This window comes from Anguilla anguilla, chromosome 8 (genome assembly GCF_013347855.1).
Source record: "Anguilla anguilla isolate fAngAng1 chromosome 8, fAngAng1.pri, whole genome shotgun sequence".
Lineage (NCBI taxonomy): Eukaryota > Metazoa > Chordata > Actinopteri > Anguilliformes > Anguillidae > Anguilla > Anguilla anguilla.
Window position 1 is genome coordinate 4,776,294 of NC_049208.1, and position 21,154 is coordinate 4,797,447.

The 21,154-nt window shown below is 48.7% G+C and overlaps 1 protein-coding gene across 2 annotated transcripts; it reads right to left on the minus strand.

Annotated features, from left to right (window-relative positions):
- Window positions 1–966: 966 nt before the first annotated feature.
- On the minus strand, window positions 967–20,481 carry LOC118233615 (FACT complex subunit SPT16). 2 transcript variants are annotated; one of them, XM_035429422.1, is made up of 25 exons: window positions 20,389–20,477; window positions 20,049–20,228; window positions 18,563–18,655; window positions 17,991–18,161; window positions 17,485–17,637; window positions 16,918–17,064; window positions 16,110–16,261; window positions 15,489–15,661; window positions 14,115–14,205; window positions 13,450–13,523; window positions 12,933–13,045; window positions 12,216–12,281; window positions 11,955–12,050; window positions 11,373–11,488; window positions 10,743–10,896; window positions 9,854–9,981; window positions 9,016–9,278; window positions 7,423–7,541; window positions 6,216–6,454; window positions 5,873–5,948; window positions 4,764–4,933; window positions 4,148–4,277; window positions 3,798–3,927; window positions 3,254–3,328; window positions 1,930–2,039 (listed from the first exon to the last, which is right to left on the minus strand). In XM_035429422.1, exons 2-25 carry the CDS (start codon window positions 20,112–20,114, stop codon window positions 1,930–1,932), a joined length of 3,105 nt encoding a protein of 1,034 aa, XP_035285313.1. In that variant the 5' UTR covers window positions 20,115–20,228; window positions 20,389–20,477. The 2 variants fall into 2 exon arrangements, with proteins under 2 accessions (XP_035285311.1, XP_035285313.1); XM_035429420.1 differs by having other exon boundaries at window positions 967–2,039; window positions 20,049–20,481.
- Window positions 20,482–21,154: the final 673 nt, after the last annotated feature.

The following is a 21,154-nucleotide window of genomic DNA, read 5'->3' on the forward strand; positions in this document are numbered from 1 at the left end:
GACCTGTAGTCTCATAGGTAAGTATACACCTGTACACACTGACCTGCTGTCTCACAGGCAAGTATACACCTGTACACACTGACCTGCAGTCTCACAGGTAAGTATACACCTGTACACACTGACCTGCAGTCTCACAGGTAAGTATACACCTGTACACACTGACCTGCAGTCTCACAGGCAAGTATACACCTGTACACACTGACCTGCAGTCTCACAGGCAAGTATACACTTGTACACACTGACCTAGTCTCACAGGCAAGTATACACCTGTACACACTGACCTGCAGTCCCACAGACAGGTATACACCTGTACACACTCACCTGTACACTTCAAAACCCTTTTCACCAAGTCCATGGAGAGTCAATGGGTGAAGTCACAGAGACTTTGCCCATATTTTTCTATAGTCTATGGGCTTCACCAAGACACAACCGGCTGAGTATCCAATAAAACTGGCAATGGATTATTCCATTTTCCATGTTGTATTAACTCATTAATACGATGGACCTTGTATCGTACCAGGTAACGTACCACCATTTTGTATGCTGTGCGCAGACCCAAGTCTCCCGGGCACCATTTGCAGTGATCTTATTTTCTCCTTATCGCACAAGCAGCAATCGTGTCCTGTGGCCAAACAGGACCCCTGCGATCATGGAATTACTGGATGAGAACCAGCCAACACCGGCACACGTCAGGAAGAAAACGGCAAAAAAAACGAACGTAGGCTTACTGACGGGTTAACGTTGCAAGGCATAAACCCCAGCTGAGCCGCTAGCTAGCTGGGGAGTTAGCGCTTCGCTACTAGCGCACATTCACTGCTCCTGCTCAACACGTTAACCGGACTGAAGAGGGTTCTCGACTCGGCTTGGGAGGAACTGTCCGTGTCTTGACGGTCCCAGGGGCACGCATCAAAGCCACAGCATCACAGAAAGACGCAGCAGATCAGATCCACACCATTTTAGCACATCTTTCCTTGATCTCCATTTTATTACAAAAACAAAAAAACAAAAAAACAAAAAAAAACAGGATATTAGAATTAACAATACAACAGATTTCACAAACCTAACTGAACGGAAAGGGAAAGAGAAGAGTAAGAAAAATCTGTGTGTACGCACGTGTGTGTATGTGTGTTTAACACATTTTTACTCAAACTTTTATCTCAAATGAAAATCTGTGTGTGTGTGTGTGTGTGTGTGTGTGTGTGAAGGGAGGAAGAGGAGGAATCCCCCCCCAGACTGAAATCATTTAAAAACTGAACAGCAAAACCATCCCACCCCTCTCTATTTCTCCATCTCTCTCACACTCACACGCACACGCACACGCACACAGACACAGACACGCTCACGGTGATCAGAGCCTATTTTCCCTGAAATCAGCAGAGGACTCAACAGGACAGATGCACTTCTAAACAAACTGGCACGCATGTACACACACACGCACACACACACAACCTCTGACTCCCCTGGTTCTCAGAAAGAGATGGAGGAATACCCAGAGGAAAAAAAAGATGGAATGGGATACGTGTGTGAGAAAGAGAGAGAAAGAGAGGGAGAGTGTGTTTGTGAGCGATGAACGTGTATATGGAAATGCAGGAGTGAAGTGGGTGTACGTATGCGAGTCAGTATGCACTGCACATGTGAATGTATGCAAGTGTGCATGTATGCATGACTAAGTGTACATGTGTGTATGTATGCGTATGCATAGTGTGTTAATGTGCGTAGAGTGTATGTATATTTAATTGCATGTGTACAGTGTATGTTTGTTTATATGCACATAGAGTATGTATGTTTATATGCACATGTAGAGTGTATGTATGTTTATGCACATGTGTAGAATGTATGTATGTTTATATGCACATGTAGAGTGTATGTATGTTTATATGCACATGTAGAGTGTATGTATGTTTATATATACACAGATCTGGACAATGCTCAGTGGCGTCTCTTCTTCTTGCTGCGGGGGGGCGGGGCTGTGGAGCGCCCCTTCCTCTTCCTGTTAGAGGTGGTCTCCTCCACTTCCTGATACTGACTCTCTTTGTCCGCTGGGGGGTGGGGGAAAGGAAGAGATGTCAAAATGGGGCATAAATGTTCACAGTATTTTTGTCTGTAAAAAAAAAAAAAGAATGGGTTCAGTAGCCTCCTCTCTGGGCTCCCCATTACAGTGGTCACATGACAAGCGCTCTGCTGTCTTGGGGTCACATGACAAGGGGTCTGCTGTCTTGGGGTCACATGACAAGGGCTCAGCTCTTGGGGTCACATGACAAGAGCTCTGCTCTCTTGGGGTCACATGACAAGAGCTCTGCTCTCTTGAGGTCACATGACAAGGGCTCTGCTCTCTTGGGGTCACATGACAAGGGCTCTGCTCTCTTGAGGTCACATGACAAGGACTCTGCTCTCTTGGGGTCACATGACAAGGGCTCTGCTCTCTTGGGGTCACATGACAAGGGCTCTGCTCTCTTGGGGTCACATGACAAGGGCTCTGCTCTCTTGAGGTCACATGACAAGGGCTCTGCTCTCTTGAGGTCACATGACAAGGGCTCTGCTCTCTTGGGGTCACATGACAAGGGCTCTGCTCTCTTGGGGTCATATGACAAGGGCTCTGCTCTCTTGAGGTCACATGACAAGGGCTCTGCTCTCTTGAGGTCACATGACAAGGGCTCTGCTCTCTTGAGGTCACATGACAAGGGCTCTGCTCTCTTGAGGTCACATGACAAGGGCTCTGCTCTCTTGGGCTCACATGAAAAGGGCTCTGCTGTCTTGGGGTCACATGACAAGGGCTCTGCTCTCTTGAGGTCACATGACAAGGGCTCTGCTCTCTTGGGGTCACATGACAAGGGCTCTGCTCTCTTGGGGTCACATGAAAAGGGCTCTGCTCTCTTGAGGTCACATGACAAGGGCTCTGCTCTCTTGGGCTCACATGAAAAGGGCTCTGCTCTCTTGGGGTCACATGACAAGGGCTCTGCTCTCTTGGGGTCACATGACAAGGGCTCTGCTCTCTTGGGGTCACATGACAAGGGCTCTGCTCTCTTGGGGTCACATGACAAGGGCTCTGCTCTCTTGAGGTCACATGACAAGGGCTCTGCTCTCTTGAGGTCACATGACAAGGGCTCTGCTCTCTTGGGGTCACATGACAAGGGCTCTGCTCTCTTGGGCTCACATGAAAAGGGCTCTGCTGTCTTGGGGTCACATGACAAGGGCTCTGCTCTCTTGAGGTCACATGACAAGGGTTCTGCTGTCTTGGGGTCACATGACTCACCTTTCCTGGCCTCCTCCTCCAGCTCGTCCCAGTCCTTCCCACTCTCCTCCTCCGACCCCAGAGAAGCGCTGTAGTCTGCAGAGATGGAGAATGAGACAGAGTGAGGGAAAGGGAGTGAGGCAAAGAGAGCGAACATTTTTTTTTCCCCAATGTTCTGCTCGTTGCCATTCATTGGCAAGGAATTATGGACTGCGCCCTCATTTCTAAAAATCATTTCCGTTTCCAGAAATTACTGTGAGCAAAGGGTCTGAGAGGGTCTGGGTAAACCCGTGTGTGTGTGAGAGAGTGCGTGTGCGTGTGCGTGTGTGTGTGTATATATAAAGAACTCCTGTGTGCTGGATGCAGTGTGTGAACGGGTCGGTCTTCCCTTAGAGCTCTCACTCCATCTCGACTCAGCTAACGGTGAACACGGTGGCTTCTTACAGCCCAGCCTGTGCTCTGAGTCCTATCATTCTGAGTCTATGGTGAGTGCAGAGTGAGGCAGGGTGATGAAGCCCCAGGTTCGACTGGAGCGTTAGCACGGGCGCGCGAGCACGTGAAGTACCAGAGTCCTCCGCCTCAGAGGAGTAATCTTCATCGCTGTCCTCCTCCTCCTCCTCGTCTTCCTCAGCCGAAGGGTTGAAAGTCTCATCCTCCATTTCTGATTCAGAGTCACCGCCTTCATCCCCACTCCCCTGCGTGAGAGAGAGAGACGCACACACACACACACACGCACGCGCACACACGCGCACAGACACACTCTTCAGGGCAAATCCAGCGATTGACGATGCTGTGGGGGCAAGGCTGGGGGAGGAGCTACGGGAGGATCTTTGAGGGTGGGGCCATGTCTTTGGGGGGGGGGGACTGCGACAGGGGGGTGGGACCAGGGGCGGGACAGGGGAGGGGCGGGCTCACCTCACTTTCCGGGTCCAGGAAGGACCAGCCGCCCTGTTCAAAAAAGCCCTCGGGGTCTTCCACTATAGTCTTCATGATTTTGGTCCAGTTCAGAGACTGCACTCCCTCTGTGTACTTAATGTCACAGGAACTGAGAGAGAGAGAGAGAGAATGGGGGGGTGAGGGGGAAGGAGAGAGAGAGAGAGGTAGGGAGGGAGGGAGAGAGAGGGGGAGAAAGAGAGAGAGAGAGGGGGAGAGAGAGAGAGTGTATGTGAGTAAGAGAGTGAGTGAGAGACAGAAAGAGAGGCGGAGTGTGTGAATGCATGCATACATACGCATGTGCGTGTGCGTGCGTGTGTGAGGGGCCGAGCGTATAGTATAACAGTGGAAGAGGAGGGTGAAAAAGTGCGACAGGTAGGCAGTTAAAAATGTCAGTATTTTAAATATTCCAACATTATCATGTTCAGCTCCTGATAAAGCACCCACTGAACAGAACAGAACAGGGGGTTGGGGGGGGAGCCCAACAGGAGTAAAGCTTTTGCAGTGTAGCCTTAGTGTTGGGTCAAACAGCCCCCCGCCCCCCCCTCCCCCCCCCCGCCCCCGTGCACCGTCATGTGATCAGGTGGGCGGGGCTTACTTCAGCCACTCCTTGATTGGGTCCAGGGAGTTGATGGGCACAGCGTTGATCATGGTGACCTTCTTGCTGTAGTCCTTGTAGACGATCACCACGTCAAAGTTCTTCAGGTGGAACTGCACACGCTCGAAGTGCACCAGCTCCACCTCGTCCAGGGTCACAACGAATGGGGGCTGGGGGGTTTGAGAGAGAAAGAGAGAGAGAGAGAAAGAGAGAGAAAAATCGCTTTTATTAAACCATAGCAACCAGTACAAAGATCAGTTTATAACACAAGACACACACAAGTTCATAATATTTCTCCTGTGCCACACACAGCATTCCCCAATACCCCAGCTGAGACTGAAAGACTAAAAAGACGTTATCAGCTAGCTTGTAGTACGCATGCCCTACTCAAGCAGCTACCAGTCCTGTTAGCACCTAGACTGCGTCCACACACCCACGCCCCTCTGTCTTCTTCTTTCGAGACAGAGAAATGGGAAGAGATGGAAGGAGGGAGAGATAGAGAGAGAGAGAGAGAGGGAGGGAGAGAGAGAGAGAGAAAAGGAAAGAGGGAGCCTGGTTGACAAGTATAGAAAAAGACATTAAGACAGTACTAATCAGTGTTGATTGGGGGACAGGGAGTCAGACCAATTGGGGGATAGTGAGTCAGTGCTGATTGGGGGACAGTTGGGTCAGTGCTGACTGGGGGACAGTTGAGTCAATGCTGATTGGTGGACAGTTGAGTCAGTACTGATTTGGGGACAGGGAGTCAGTACTGATTTGGGGACGGAGTCCGTACTGAATGAGGGACAGTGAGTCAGTGTTGATTGGGGGACAGGGAGTCAGTACTGATTGAGGGACAGTGAGTCAGTGCTGATTGGGGGACAGGGAGTCAGTACTGATTGAGGGACAGTGAGTCAGTGTTGATTGGGGGACAGGGAGTCAGTACTGATTGGTGGACAGTTGAGTCAGTGTTGATTGGGGGACAGGAAGTCAGTACTAATTGAGGAACTGAGTCAGTGTTGATTGGGGGACAGAGTCAGTAAGAGAGATCAGCGGTTTACAAGTAAAGAACGAATCTGAGGAGTGATGAACGAATCCCGCCCTCATCCGTCTGGCCCTGTCACACTCACCCACTCGGTTACGTTGCAGAGGGAGCTGGAGGTGGGCTGCAGCAGGCAGGTGCTCCTGTAGGGGGCGCCCTGGAACCTGCACACAGACAGAGGAACACCCATGCCCTGACTGAGCATTGCACCATACTCACTGCACCACCAAAAACACGCCCAACAACGCATCAAACGTACCCCCAGACCACCCAAAATGCACCAGCCCCAAACACAACACCCAAAACACAACCTACAACACAAAACATACCCCCAGACCACCCAAAATGCACCAGCCCCAAACACAACACCAAAACCTACAACACCCAAAACATACCCCAACCCGGTCGCGCCCCGCCCCGCCCTCTCTCACCCCAGGTCTCTGAAGGGCACCTCGAACTCCAGCTCCTCCTTGGTGAGCGTCTCCACCTTCTCGATGAAGTTCTTGAAGGCGGCCTTGAGCTTGTGGCGCATCTCGCGCTCCATCTGCTCGGCGTACAGGTCGTCGCGGTCGCGCATGTGCTGGTGCTTCCCCAGGTCCGTGGTGATCTCGCCCACCTCCGTGTAGAACTGCACGTCCGTGTGCCGCTTCTTCCCAAACATGATGGCGTTCTGCGGGGGGGGGGGCCACAGCCGACATGTAAAACACACACACCATACGCACCATATACACCATACACACACATCATACACACACACCCACCATATACACACACACACACACACATACCAACCATATTCACACACACACACACACACACATACACACACACACCATACGCACCATATACACCATACACACACACACCCACCATATACACACACACACACACACACACACATACCAACCATATTCACACACACATACACGCACACACCATACACACCATACACACACACACCCACCATATACACACACACACACACATACCAACCATATTCACACACACACACACACACACATACACGCACACACCATACGTACCATATACACCATACACACACATCATACACACACACCCACATACCCACCATATATACACACACACACCCACCACCACCATATACACACACCCACACACCCCCACCCATACACGCACCATATACACACACACACACACTCTGTGCATCAACACTGCCCTCTGGTGTACAGCATCGGCAAGCGCAAGTTTAACCACGACACAGCACTGAAATTCTTCAGTGTACCACATGGGGTTATGAAGTGATTACAATCCTACAGCACAATCCAAACGCAATCCAGCTGGTAACACATACTGCTATGGCAGTATGGGATCTGTGCTTCACTAAAAAGAGAGAGCAGCTAGTCTCAACAAGCCCCCACTGACACACACGCACACACACACACACACGCACGCACATGCACACAAACACACACACACAGACACAGACAAAGACACACGTACACACACAGACACACACAGACACACACACACACACACACACACACACACACACACACACACACACACACACACACACACACGCAGACACACACACGCAGACACAGACAAAGACACACGTACACACACAGACACACATGCAGACACACACACACAAACCTTGAGGTGAAAGTGCAGGACGATGATCATCTCTCCGTCGCAGGGCTGGAATATGGAGTGCTTGATGTTGTTGTACAGAATGTCCACTTTGTCCCCACGAACTGAGGTAAAACGAAACCCTGCAGAGAGAAGGAACTCGTCTCACTTCCTGTCTCCATCCTCCCAATACAGCTCACTTCCTGTTTCCCTCACCCAAATACACCTCACTTCCTTTCTCCATCCTCCCAATATAGCTCACTTCCTGTTTCTCTCACCCAAATACACCTCACTTCCTTTCTCCATCCTCCCAATATAGCTCACTTCCTGTTTCCCTCACTCAAATACACCTCACTTCCTGTCTCCATCCTCCCAATATAGCTCACTTCCTGTTTCCCTCACCCAAATACACCTCACTTCCTGTTTACTTATTCTAATGCGCCTGGCTTCCGGTTTCCCTGCTGTACCACACTTCTGTTTCCCAACTCATAATACACCACACTTCCTGTCTCCCTGCTCCTAAAACAGAGCTCATTTCCTGTCCCCTCCTCATAACGAATCCCACTTCCTGTCTCTCCCTCAACACATTTAACGTTCTGCCTCCCTAATACCCAACACAGGTTTACCAAGGCTTTATAGGAGGTGGCAAGCCTCTCCTAAATTACCTAGCTCCTCCGCTGACGATAACCCCTTATGTAGTGACCCTTTTTTAACACAAGCCGGAAAATGACATACCAGAAATATAATGGCTACTGTTCTGGAACCCTTTTGACCACAGGCATAATCCTGGTCTCTTCTGAAAGGTAACCCTTGGGAGTTTGTTTTCCAGGAGTCAGAATTACTCTATATATTACCGAAACAAAGTAACAGAAGCTCAAACACAGAGGAAGATTTTTCCACACCGTTTTTTTTATTTTATTTTGAGCGGATGCTTGTGGATGTGCCTGGTGGGCTTAAAAACACAATGAAGCCACAGCCACAATGAATCCTGAATGAATCCTGGTTCAAATCGGATGACAATACCACCAAAAATGAGTACTCTGCATTGATTTCTCTAAGCTACCTATGTCTAGGCAAGTTTCCAAAAAGGCGATATTGTGGGCCTTAAGAGATGCAGACATGCTATGTATTGTATACTCCATGCTTGTGGAAGATGTGTGCTGAAATTAGCTCCCTTCCCCCAACCCCTAACCTTCGCCTGAAAATTTCACCGTAAAAAAAACGTTAAAAACTGACGGAGCGCAAAGAAATCCGGTGTTGCGACTTAAGGGATAAAACGCAAATACAGACACTTCCTGTATCCTCCTCCTAATGTGCCTTACTTCCTGTCTCCTCCCCCTAAGACGCCTCACTTTTTGTCTCCTCCCCCTAGTACACCTCACTTCCTGTTTCCATCCTACCAATACACCTCACTTCCTGTCTGCTCCCCCTAATACGCCTCACTTCCTGTCTCCTCCCCCTAATATGCCTCACTTCCTGTCTCCAGTACCCTTCCTATATGCTGCCCAGCTTTTCCTGTCAACACACCTCTTTGCTTTCTCTCTCCCTCGATTTGCACCCCCCGCTCCCCACCCCCAACGCCCCACCCCCACCCCCCACCGTCGCCCGCATCCTCACCGTTGGTGTGAGCCTCCAGCGAGCCCTGCATCCTCTTCTGAGTGATGTTGGGCCGGATGAACAGGTCCTTGAGTTTGGGGTTGGAGCGGTTGAGGTTGATGACCAGGGAGTCCTGCTTGACGATGCCCTCCTTCTCCTTCTCCTCGGCCTCGCGGGTCTTGTAGCGCTTCTGCACCTCCTTGATGATGCGGAAGGCGTTCTGCAGGTTGATGGAGGGCACCGAGGGGTCACCCGCCACTTTCAGGTTTGAGGCGCGGTACGTTCTGACCGAGAGAGAGAGGACACTGTCAGCGGCATGTTCTCATGGAGACGAGCAATACACAGACTGATACACACCCATAACACACACACACACCGTTATACACACCCATAACACACACACACACTGTTATACACACCCATAACACACACACACACTGTTATACACACCCATAACACACACACACACTGTTATACACACCCATAACACACACACACACACACAGTTATACACAACTATAAAGACACAGACACGTGCGCACACACACACACACTGTTATACACACCTATAAACACACACAGACACGTATGCGCGCACGCACACACACACACACACTGTTATACACACCTATAAACACAGACACGTGCGTGCGCACACACACACTGTTATACACACCTATAAAGACACACTGTTATATACTCCTTCAAGCACACACTCTTATACACTCCTATAACACACACACACTTTTATACATACCTATGAACACACAAACGCACTCATACATACGCACGCACACACGCACACACACGCACACAAACACACACACGCACACACACACACACACGCGCGCACACTCACATCTCCTTGACGAAGGTGGCCTCAGGGTTGGGGAAGATGTTCCCCTCCTGCCGGCCCAGGTAGCTGCCAGGGACGTAGAAGTTGATCCTCAGGTAGGTGTAGTCCCCCTCCACCGACATGCTGATGTTCTACAGAAAGGGATACGGGCAGCGTTAACACTAAACAACACCAACATTACACACACACACACACCAACATTACACACACATCGACATTACACGCACCAAACTACACCGCTAACACCAACATTACACACACACACACACACACACACACACACACACACACCATTACACACACACCAACATTACACACGCATCGACATTACACACACACCGACATTACACACACGCCGACATTACACACACGCCGACATTACACACACGCCGACATTACACACACGCCGACATTACACACACGCCGACATTACACACACGCCGACATTACACACACGCCGACATTACACGGACCAAACGACACCGCTAACAAACCAACATTACACACACACACCAACGTTACACACACACCAACATTATACACACACAAAACTACACCTCTAACACAACATTTCACACACACCAAACTAGACTGCTAACACACCGACATTACACGCAACACCAACATTATACAGACCCACCAAAGTACACTGCTAACACACCGACATTACACGCAACACCAACATTATACAGACCCACCAAAGTACACTGCTAACACACCGACATTACACGCAACGCCAACATTATACAGACCCACCAAAGTACACTGCTAACAAACTGAAACTACACACTGTTAGCACACAAACACTATGCCCAAACTCCATACAATGCTAAATGCATACCAAACCCCCACTGCTAGGGGTGGGGCCTATGACTGCGAGGGCGGGGCCTACCTTGATGGTGGCAATGTGGAAGGGCGTGGCAATGCCGAAGACGGGGATGATGACAGTCTCGTACTTCTTATCGATGTAGATCTTCATCTCCCGAATCTCCTTCTCCCTCGGCATCTGGGACACGCTCTTATAGGAGACGTTGGATTTCCGAGCCCTGGAGGTTGGGGATGGGGGGGGGGGGGGGGAGGGAGTTACACATGTGCATGCTGCAGGAGTCGAACGGGTCAGAGGCCATAGCGTTTCCCCATTAACCCTTCCAAGAGCAGGTTTTTTGGAACTTTTTTTTTCTCCAAAACTAAGTCAGTGTTCTAGAACTCCAGTGCTTCCACAGTTACAATCAGCAGTGATTGTGACATCAGCATTAGAATGTTCAGTTGACAACATTCACTTTATACTAGAGCCTTGTACAAGTCTCCTTGTAATCCAAAAAGATATAAATAAAATACAGAATTGGGCGGAAACCTGGCAAATTAAATTTAATACAGGCCCCGAAGCCTCTAACCCCACTCTCACCCAGTCCCCCTAGCACCACACACTAAACCGCACACCATCCACACCCATCTCAGACGCCATAACCACGGCCTTGCGCTGAGCACAACGCAGTCCCACTGGCTGAAAAGTGTGACTGACTTGTGGATCTGCTGCTCTCCTTTCTGCTCCGTCAGGCGTCTCTTGGCCTCCTCGTTCATCTGATTGGCCAGCTCCCTCTGGTGGGCCCGCCTCTTCTCCTCCATGGTCATTTCATTCTGGCCAATCACAAAGCAGAGTCAACACAGAAAACATACACAAGGAGTAGCGCACACACACACACACATTTTCACCCATGCACAAACACAGACACAAACACACAGATACACATATATAAACACAGCTCACACATTCTCTCGCTCACACACACACATCTACAGTACATTACATTAGCAGACACTCTTATCCAGAGCGACTTACAACTTTTATATAACATTTACACTGCATCCATTTATACAGCTGGATATATACTGAAGCAATACATGTTAAGTACGTTGGGTCAAGGGTACAACAGCAGTGTCCTACCAGAGAATCGAACTTGTGACTTGAAGACCAGCTCCTTACCCATTACGCTACACTGCTGCCCCACTACACACACAGATACATGAATAAACACAAGAACACACACAAACGCGCGTGCACGCACGCACACACACACACACACACACACACACACACACGTACCCGGGTTCTGTCTGTTAGCAGGGCCGCTCGAGCTCCTTTTCCCAGGAGTTCCTCCGCATTGTCCGCATCCTCTTCGTCCTCCTCCTCATCCTCATTCTGAGACAGAGAGTTCCGGTTACTGTGAAGGCCTCAGGCTGAGATGTCTTATCAGTGTACTCTGAGTCGCGCTGAGAGAATAACTCTGTCGGGTTAAAAACCAGCCGGCAGCTGCAGCCAAACATCCCCTTTAAGAGCAGGCAGCCACGCCCCCAGGCCCCTCACCTTTAAGAAGATGCCCACGTTCTTTATCTTCTTCTTCACTGGGGTAAGAACTGTGGCAGCCTCGTCCTGCAAAACACAAGGGAACATGATTAACGTTATGTCATACACAGACACACACAAATTCACCCACTCACATGCTCACAGGCACACAAATACACACACACACAAAACAAACATGCACACAAATTCACCCACTCACATGCTCACAGGTACACAAATACACACACACACACACACACAAAACAAACATACACACAAATTCACCCACTCACATGCTCACAGGCACACAAATACACACACACACACACACACACACACACAAAAACATTCACACAAATTCACCCACTCACATGCTCACAGGCACACAAATACACACACACACAAAACAAACATGCACACAAATTCACCCACTCACATGCTCACAGGTACACAAATACACACACACACACACACACAAAACAAACATACACACAAATTCACCCACTCACATGCTCACAGGCACACAAATACACACACACACACACACACACACACACAAAAACATTCACACAAATTCACCCACTCACATGCTCACAGGCACACAAATATACACACACACACACACACACACACACACACACAAAACAAACATACGGGATGCATAGATTCACGCACACACAGACACGCACACAGGAACGCAGAAGCAGTGTGTGTGTGTGTGTGTGTGTGTGCTCTGACCTCGTTGATCTGTATGGAGTCTCCGATGAAGAGGGCGTACTTCTTCTGCTCATCCTTCTTCCCCTCCTTATTCACCAGGTCAGAGAATCCCAGACTGACGCTGAGCACCATACCTGCAACGCACACGCACGCACGCGCACACACACAAATGCTTAACACTACACCTGCAACACACACACACGCACACACACACACATGCTCACACGCTCACACACACACACACACACACGCTTAACACTACACCAGCAACACACACACACACACACATGCTCACACGCTCACTCGCTCACACACACACACACGCTTAACACTACACCAGCAACACACACACACACGCTTAACACTACACCAGCAACACACACACACATGCTCACACGCTCACACACACACACACGCTTAACACTACACCAGCAACACACACACGCACGCTTAGCACTACACCTGCAACACACACACACACACACACACACGCTGAGGCTCACACACGTTCACTCGCTCAGTAGAGGCAATCCCTCACCTTTTTTCAGTTTGTACTGGTTCTTGCTGTTCAGTACCAGGGAGCCCTCACGGAACTCAATCCCCATCACAAACCTGCAAAGAGAGGGCCACAGCACAAACTCAGTGTGTGTGAGTGTGTGTGTGTGTGTGTGAGAGCCTCAGCGTGCGTGTGTGTGTGTGTGTGTGTGAGCCTGAGCGTGCGTGTATGTGTGTGTGTGTGAGCCTGAGCGTGCGTGTGTGTGTGTGTGTGTGTGTGTGAGAGCCTCAGCGTGCGTGTGTGTGTGTGTGTGTGTGTGTGTGTGTGTGAGCCTGAGCGTGCGTGTATGTGTGTGTGTGTGTGTGTGAGCCTGAGCGTGTGTGTGTGTGTGTGTGTGTGTGTGAGCCTCAGCGTGTGTGTGTGTGTGTGTGAGCCTGAGCATGCGTGTGTGTGTGTGTGTGTGTGTGTGAGCCTCAGCGTGTGTGTGTGTGTGTGTGTGTGAGTGTAGGCGTGCATGTGTGTGTGGGTATGTGTGTGTGAGCCTCAGCGTGTGTGTGTGTGTGTGCGTGGGCGTGCATGTGTGTGTGGGTATGTGTGTGTGAGCCTCAGCGTGTGTGTGTGTGTGTGTGTGTGTGTGTGTGGGTATGTGTGTGTGTGAGCTTCAGTGTGTGAGTGTGTGTGTGTGGGCGTGCATGTGTGTTACTAACCCCAGGTTTTTTGTCAGTTTTCCCATCAGATCTGGCTTCTCTTTCTTCACAAACTCCACCACAGCATTATTGGCGTCACACAGCTTTACCCCTACAGACAGAGCATGAGACACATTTACACACACACACACACACACACCGCGTGCACACACACACAAACACACACACACACGCGCGCGCGCACACACACACAAACACACACACAGACACTCACTCTCTCACACACACACACACACCTTCAGAGAGAGCATGAGACACATTTACACACAAATGCGCGCGCACACACACACACACACACACACACACACCCCTTCAGAGAGAGCATGTGACACATTTACACACAAATGCGCGCACACACACACACAGACACACACTAGGGTTGGGCCGATGTAAAAATGTTCAAGCCGGTTTGATATTAAGCCAAACACCAGACCGGACCGGTAATATCAAATTTTACCACTAGGTGTCGAATGTGACTCAGCCGCTCTCCAGTGGAACTGTAAGGCCAATTTTGATCCTGGCTGCAAAAATGATCCGGGTGAGGTAATGACATTCTAAAACAGCTGTTATACCCATTGTGATGTAGTTAACGTTTTGTTACAGCCTCCATTGCTATGCCCACTCTTCCAGGCTTGACACATTCTGTTGTGATAAAGATTCTAAGACAACTCAGCAATTTCTCTGGTTTAACGGGTTATTTTCCAGCCTGAAACGCGATCGAATTAGTAAATGGCTACACGTGTGATCTAACTTGCAAGTAGCTGGCTATCTTCCCTGGATATAAATTAAATGTTTTTAACAGAAAATAATAATCATAAATGCGATTTTATCCACGGAAATGGCTATACAAAAAGGCAAAATAAATGTCATGGTCTACTGAAATTTGATCTCCTTGCTGCCAGCCACTAAATTGCGCACGGCCTGTCAATCTCTTTCTTTTTTTTGCACTCAGACACTAGTGGCTCCGTTTATAAACAAACATAATATTATGTTAATCACGTTGTCATATTGCTTATTACTAATGCAATACAAGTTGGATTTAGCACAGGTTGTTGATGTGGGCTACTTTTTAATTTGCCAGAACGTCTCATAATGACAAATGCCGGTTCAGCTGGTTCGCATTAAATCAAACCGGTTTAAGATCGTACACCGGACCGGACCAACCCTAACACACACCCCTTCAGAGAGAGCATGAGATACATTTACATGCACGCACGCACGCACGCACACACACACACACACACACACACACACACACAGCTTCACCCCTACCTGTAATGAGACAATTACACACACACACAACCACATGCAGAAACACACGAACGCACGCACGCACACACGCACAAACACATGCACACACACGGACGCACACACCGTGTTTGAGCTGGCCGAGCAGGACCTCCTCCACCTGCAGCAGGAAGTTGTAGTTGTCCTGCATTTCCTGCGGCGGGTCCACCATGAGCGTGCGCACCAGGTTAGAGCAGTATGACTTATACCTGATCCCCATCGCACAGGTGATCGCCCCGAAATGCATGTGGTTCTTATCACTGAGAGAGAGGGAGGGAGAGAGAGTGAGTGAGTGAGTGTGAGAGAGGGAAGGAGTGTAAGAGTGAGAGAGAGTGAGTGAGTGAGTGTGTGTGTGTGTGAGAGTGAGAGAGAGAGAGAGAGAGATGAGCTCAACTCCTGTAAAAGCCCACTGGAAGCAGAAATCATACTTTATTTGCTCCTGTATTTACTTCACTTCCTTTTGTATACATCTATTGAATACATTCAGTAATGAGAGCAATAGTGTGAGTGAGAGAATGAGAAACAAAGGGAGAGAGAGAATGAGAAACAGAGGGAAGGAGAGAGAGAGAGAGAAAAGCTCAGGAGAGGCAGAAGAGACCGGGAGAAAGAGCAGTGGGAGCGTGACCGTGCAGACACACACCTGACCACGCTGAATTTGAGGCTGTGACACACACCTGACCACGCTGAATTTGAGGCTGTGACACACACCTGACCACGCTGAATTTGAGGCTGTAGTTGCCGCCGCTCTGGATGATTGGCGGGTAGCACATCTCCACCGTGGAGGGATCCGCCCCTCCCAGAAACTTCTTCTCCTCGATGGCCTTCTCCACCGACTCCGCCAGCTTGCTGTGCCGTACTTTCTGCAACACAGCACTCAGCACTGTTACACACACACACAGCACTCTGCACTGTTACACACACACACACACACACACAGCACTCTGCACTATTACGCACACACACACACACACAGCACTCTGCACTGTTACACACACACACACACACAGCACTCAGCACTGTTACACACACACACAGCACTCTGCACTGCTACACACACAGCACTCTGCACTGTTACACACACACAGCACTCTGCACTGTTACACACACACACAGCACTCAGCACTGTTACACACACACACACACAGCACTCAGCACTGTTACACACACACACAGCACTGCACTGTTACACACACAGCACTCTGCACTGTTACACACACACACACACAGCACTCTGCACTGTTACACACACACACAGCACTCAGCACTGTTACACACACACACACAGCACTCTGCACTGTTATACACACACACACACACACACACACACACACACACAGCACTCTGCACTGTTACACACACACCACTCCAAACTGTTCATACATGGGTACACAAACGCGCGCCCCAGACACACCCCAAACCACCCAGGAGGTGGGCACACCTGCACACCCGTGACGTGTTCGTGCGTGCGTGTGTGTGTGCATGGGCCACGTGCGTTTAAGCACACAGGGTTCCGCACCTCGTCCGCGTCCACGATCTCCATCACCCTCTCCTTGAAGAACTTGGAGAAGACCTCGCTGGTGATTCCCGCCGCTTTCCTCATCAGGGCCAGCTCCCCGTCCTCCTTCACCGCCATGGTGTACGCCACCACAGCGCTGATATCCACCTGGGAGAGATAATACACCGTATCACACCACCGAGTTCCCTACATAAGGGTTCTGATATCAAGCTCTTGGTCCCTACATAAGGGTTGTGATATCATGCACTCTGCCCCTATATAAGGGTTCTGATATCAAGCTTTTGTTCCCCACATAAGCATTTCGATATCAAGCTCTCTGTGCCTACATACGGGTTCTGATATCAAGCCCTCGGTCCCTACATACGGGTTCTGATATCAAGCTCTTGGTCCCTACATACGGGTTCTGATATCATGCTCTCGGTCCCTCCATACGGATTCTGATATCAAGCACTCTGCCCCTATATAAGGGTTCTGATATCAAGCTTTTGTTCCCCACATAAGTGTTTCAATATCAAGCTCTCTGTCCCCACATACGGGTTCTCATATCATGCTCTCTGTCCCACTCACCCTCTCAAGGCCTTCTGCAGTGATCATGTCGTTCCAGCTCTTCATGTACTCCCCGGGGAACTTGTCCTTGATGAACACGCCGACCGTCTTCCCCCCCCGGCTGGCCCGAATCGCCTCCAGCATCTTCTCGAAGTTAGCCTTGTTACTCTCATTCTGAAGGGCAGAGGAACATCCACCAATCAGAGAGAGACAGAGAGAGAGAGAGAGAGAGAGAGAGAGAGAGAGAGAGAGAGAGAGAGAGAGAGAGAGAGAGAGAGAGTGGGGGGGGGCTGCACGAACACAAAACGAGGAGAACGGGACCCTCAGGCCGTCGAAGACATACAGTCTAGGCCAGGGGTGTCCAATCTTATCCGACAGCCGGCGAAATCTGCACACGCACACCCACACTGACCCTTTTCGGATAAGATTGTACACCCCTGGTCTAGGCAGTAATGAGAGGCAGGGTCAGGCAGGACAGTGAAAGGTCAGTTGGGGGGGGGGGGGGGCGCGGTTACAGGAGCTCTCACCTTCTCTCGCACCAGCAGGGTCACGGGGGGTAGGCCGTTAGCGTTCTCGTTGCCCTTGGTTACGGCGACCTGCTTGAGAAACTCCACCTTCTTCTTGCTGGCGAGGAAGATGATCTTGGACTCGCAGAAAATCATGATGGTGTCTGTCAGCTCATAGCCAAACAGCCAGGTCTGGGAGAGAGAGAGAGAGAAAATAGAGAGAGAGAATGGGTGAAGGGCTGCTTTTAGCTATAGTCAGGGCAGTTTTTGGAGACTGATGCCTTTTGACAGTTGAATAAAAATACAAAACCATATACTTTCGGGTTTGTAAGTGCTGATCAGAACACTGATATTCTAAGTGATATCAAGATAGTAAGTGATATCAAGATAACAAGAAAAATTTAATTGGGAAATTATACCAGTTGTAAAAAAAAAAAAAAAAAAAAAAAAACGTGGAATATTTCTGCAAGCTCCATGACTTTTCCAGGATTAACAGAGCTGTGAGGATCTTTGAGGATCGTGGAAATCCTGATAAAAAGAGATTTTCGAACCCAGGTGTGAAGCTGGGCACGTCACAGCCAGAGCGAGCTCACCTGGAGGGCAGTGGACTTGGCATAGACAATCTCCTCATCCACTCCCACCGACACCACAATGGCATCCACCTTCCCAAATTCATCCTCTGCTTTCTAAAAAAATAAATTAAGAAAAAAAAGAAACAGAGGAGGGAAAGCAAGATGAAGAGGTTAATACTCACAAATACCATTTTTTATATTCACCTTGAACCACATTGTATAGAGAGTGTTTATTTACATAAACACACATACCACTCAGTGACCATGAATACAAATGCATACACATTGCACACATCTTTAGATTTACAAAACGATCTTCTAATTTATTTGAATGTGTATCGGCCACGCACCCAATTTAGTTCGCGCTCGTATGCAATGTGCTGCACAGAATAACGTTATCTGCCTAGCTACGCTTGAGTGGTGTTTCTGAAAGTTCTCGAATTCAGTTCACAGAATTGAAAAACAATGACCATTCGAAACACCATCACATCGACAATATGAAAGCTTTGAGCGATCAGAGAAAACACTTGTTTTGGAAAGTTGCCTTTGGCTAAGTAGCCAGTGCTAGCTAGCCTCGCTATTGAACTTCGGCATCTGGAAAACTAGCGGATTACTTTAGGAATATTCCATCCCATTTCACCCAAGTTCCCTGCAAACAACGTATTTCTAGTATTGTACACTAGATTAGGTAGCCGCCTTGTTTAGTGAACATTAAACTCACCCAGCAAGCAGGTGAGCGAACACGACACTTTATCAACAGGTCATGGCACTTTAGCCACCGCTTGGGACAATTATAGTGCACTTCTGTTATAGCCAAAATTGCCTTCCTTTGTCAGGTTTGCTACATAGCGAGAAATCTCGGGCTCAACACAGCAAACAGGCTAACGATCCAACACACAGCATAGCTAGGGTTAGCTTACTAGCTGACGGATATGGCTAAACTTTTTGTCTTGCCCCGAATGTACAATTTCTGATAGATGTTAAACTACAAACAAGCTTGCGCATTACAATAAATACCACTTCCAGATTTTTCTTATACACTTAAACAGGGCATTTCCGTCTGTATGTTATGGTTTATCTAGTGAGCGACATGGCTAAAAGCATTTGATTTGCTAGCCGGCTAAATACAATATAACTTAGCTACCTAGCTTGCTAACATGCTAATGATGGCGTGTTGCATGTTTACAACCAGCGCTTGAACGAACTAAAAAGGCTAAATACACATATAACTTAAATATAAACTGAATTTCGTCGTTTGTGTTTAACTTTTTCCGGGCCCGTTACCGTCTCCGACACTAACGTTTTATTCGTATAAATCAAGAGCAATACGATGACAGGCCTTTCGTGCAACCCTCGTAGTTTCGTTATCGCTTCAAGGAGCTTTCCAGCACCAACACGCTGCCCATGTTAGTCCAGTACGGCTTTTTACGAAACGCCAGCGCTTCGATAAAATACTTTTCAGTGTGGTTATTTTAACCACTCTTTACTGCCCGTGCGTTTTTCTCACCTTCCAGTTGGCATACAGCCGCTTGATCCGGCGGTAATAGGCTTCCTTGTCCAAGTTTACCGCCATTGCGCCCGGATCGTTCAAACTCCAGCTCGTGGCTTCAACCGAGTCCGGTTGAGGTCTCGCTCACGCAGAAACTGCGCTGTATCCGTAACAAGCAGTTTAGAATGTCTCCCTGCTCTAAAAATTTAACACATACAAAAAAGAAATGGGGAAAATAAAAAGTCTGTATGTTTATCGATGTATTTAAGTGCCAATATCGTGCCTTGTGGATCAAGTCTCTAAAAATATAACTTCATAATTAAAATATGCCTGGAATAATGAGTGTTTTTATACATACATAAATGTAGACTTAAATTTCTGATTTTCCCTTAAGCCCAGACACACGGTTACGCATACATTTATTAAAATTGCCTCCTGCCCTCCCCTTTCTTCCTTCCCCGTTCCCTCCCACCCTTACTCTTTCTCTCCTCCCCCCACCGTTTCTCGCCATTGCATTGCAGGATTCAATGTACGCTTGTGGCTACCCTTTCAATGTTACTACAAGAAAACGGAACAGAGGCTAGCTAGTGACGATATATAATGTGATTTAAATTGCCAAAAAAAAAAATGATATAGGCTATTGTCGCTTTGATATATAATAACTGGTTAGCAAAGTATAGCAATTGAACTGTAACGTTAGCCGTCTGCGTTTGCACCAAATTAACCCTTATATTGCATATTTTACATACAGAGAAAATTTTCTGCCAGGTTACTTAATGTGGCTCACGTGCTTTTTTTTTTTGCTGTGGACGGTGTAAATCAGATGACAGTTCTCTGATGATGTAATCACAAAACGAATTAAGTGCCTTTGTTATTATTATTTTTTCTATGTCTACCCTTGCTCCCAGCGCCCTCTCGCGCTCAGCCACTGCCGCGTTCAAGAGCATGCGCTCGCTGATTTCCCGCCGTCGCGCGCTCTCCGGATGAGGGTGTGGTCAGGTAGCTAGGCGGAGTTAAAAGTAAGCTTCGAACGAGCGGGTTTCTGTGCAAGACTAACCAACATCCACGTACGGTTACAATCAGATCAATATCCGCAGGATTTGCTTTTACCCGTTCGAATAAAA

Bases quoted from the DNA above. Each gene is read 5' to 3' on its own strand.
- LOC118233615 (XM_035429420.1), bottom strand. From the start codon at position 20,114: ATGGCGGTAAACTTGGACAAGGAAGCCTATTACCGCCGGATCAAGCGG. The intron at 17,638-17,990 runs GTGAGAGCTCCT...TCTGCCCTTCAG, and splicing joins CCCTGCTGGTGCGAGAGAAG to AATGAGAGTAACAAGGCTAA. The intron at 17,065-17,484 runs GTGAGTGGGACA...TATCTCTCCCAG, and splicing joins CTGCAGAAGGCCTTGAGAGG to GTGGATATCAGCGCTGTGGT.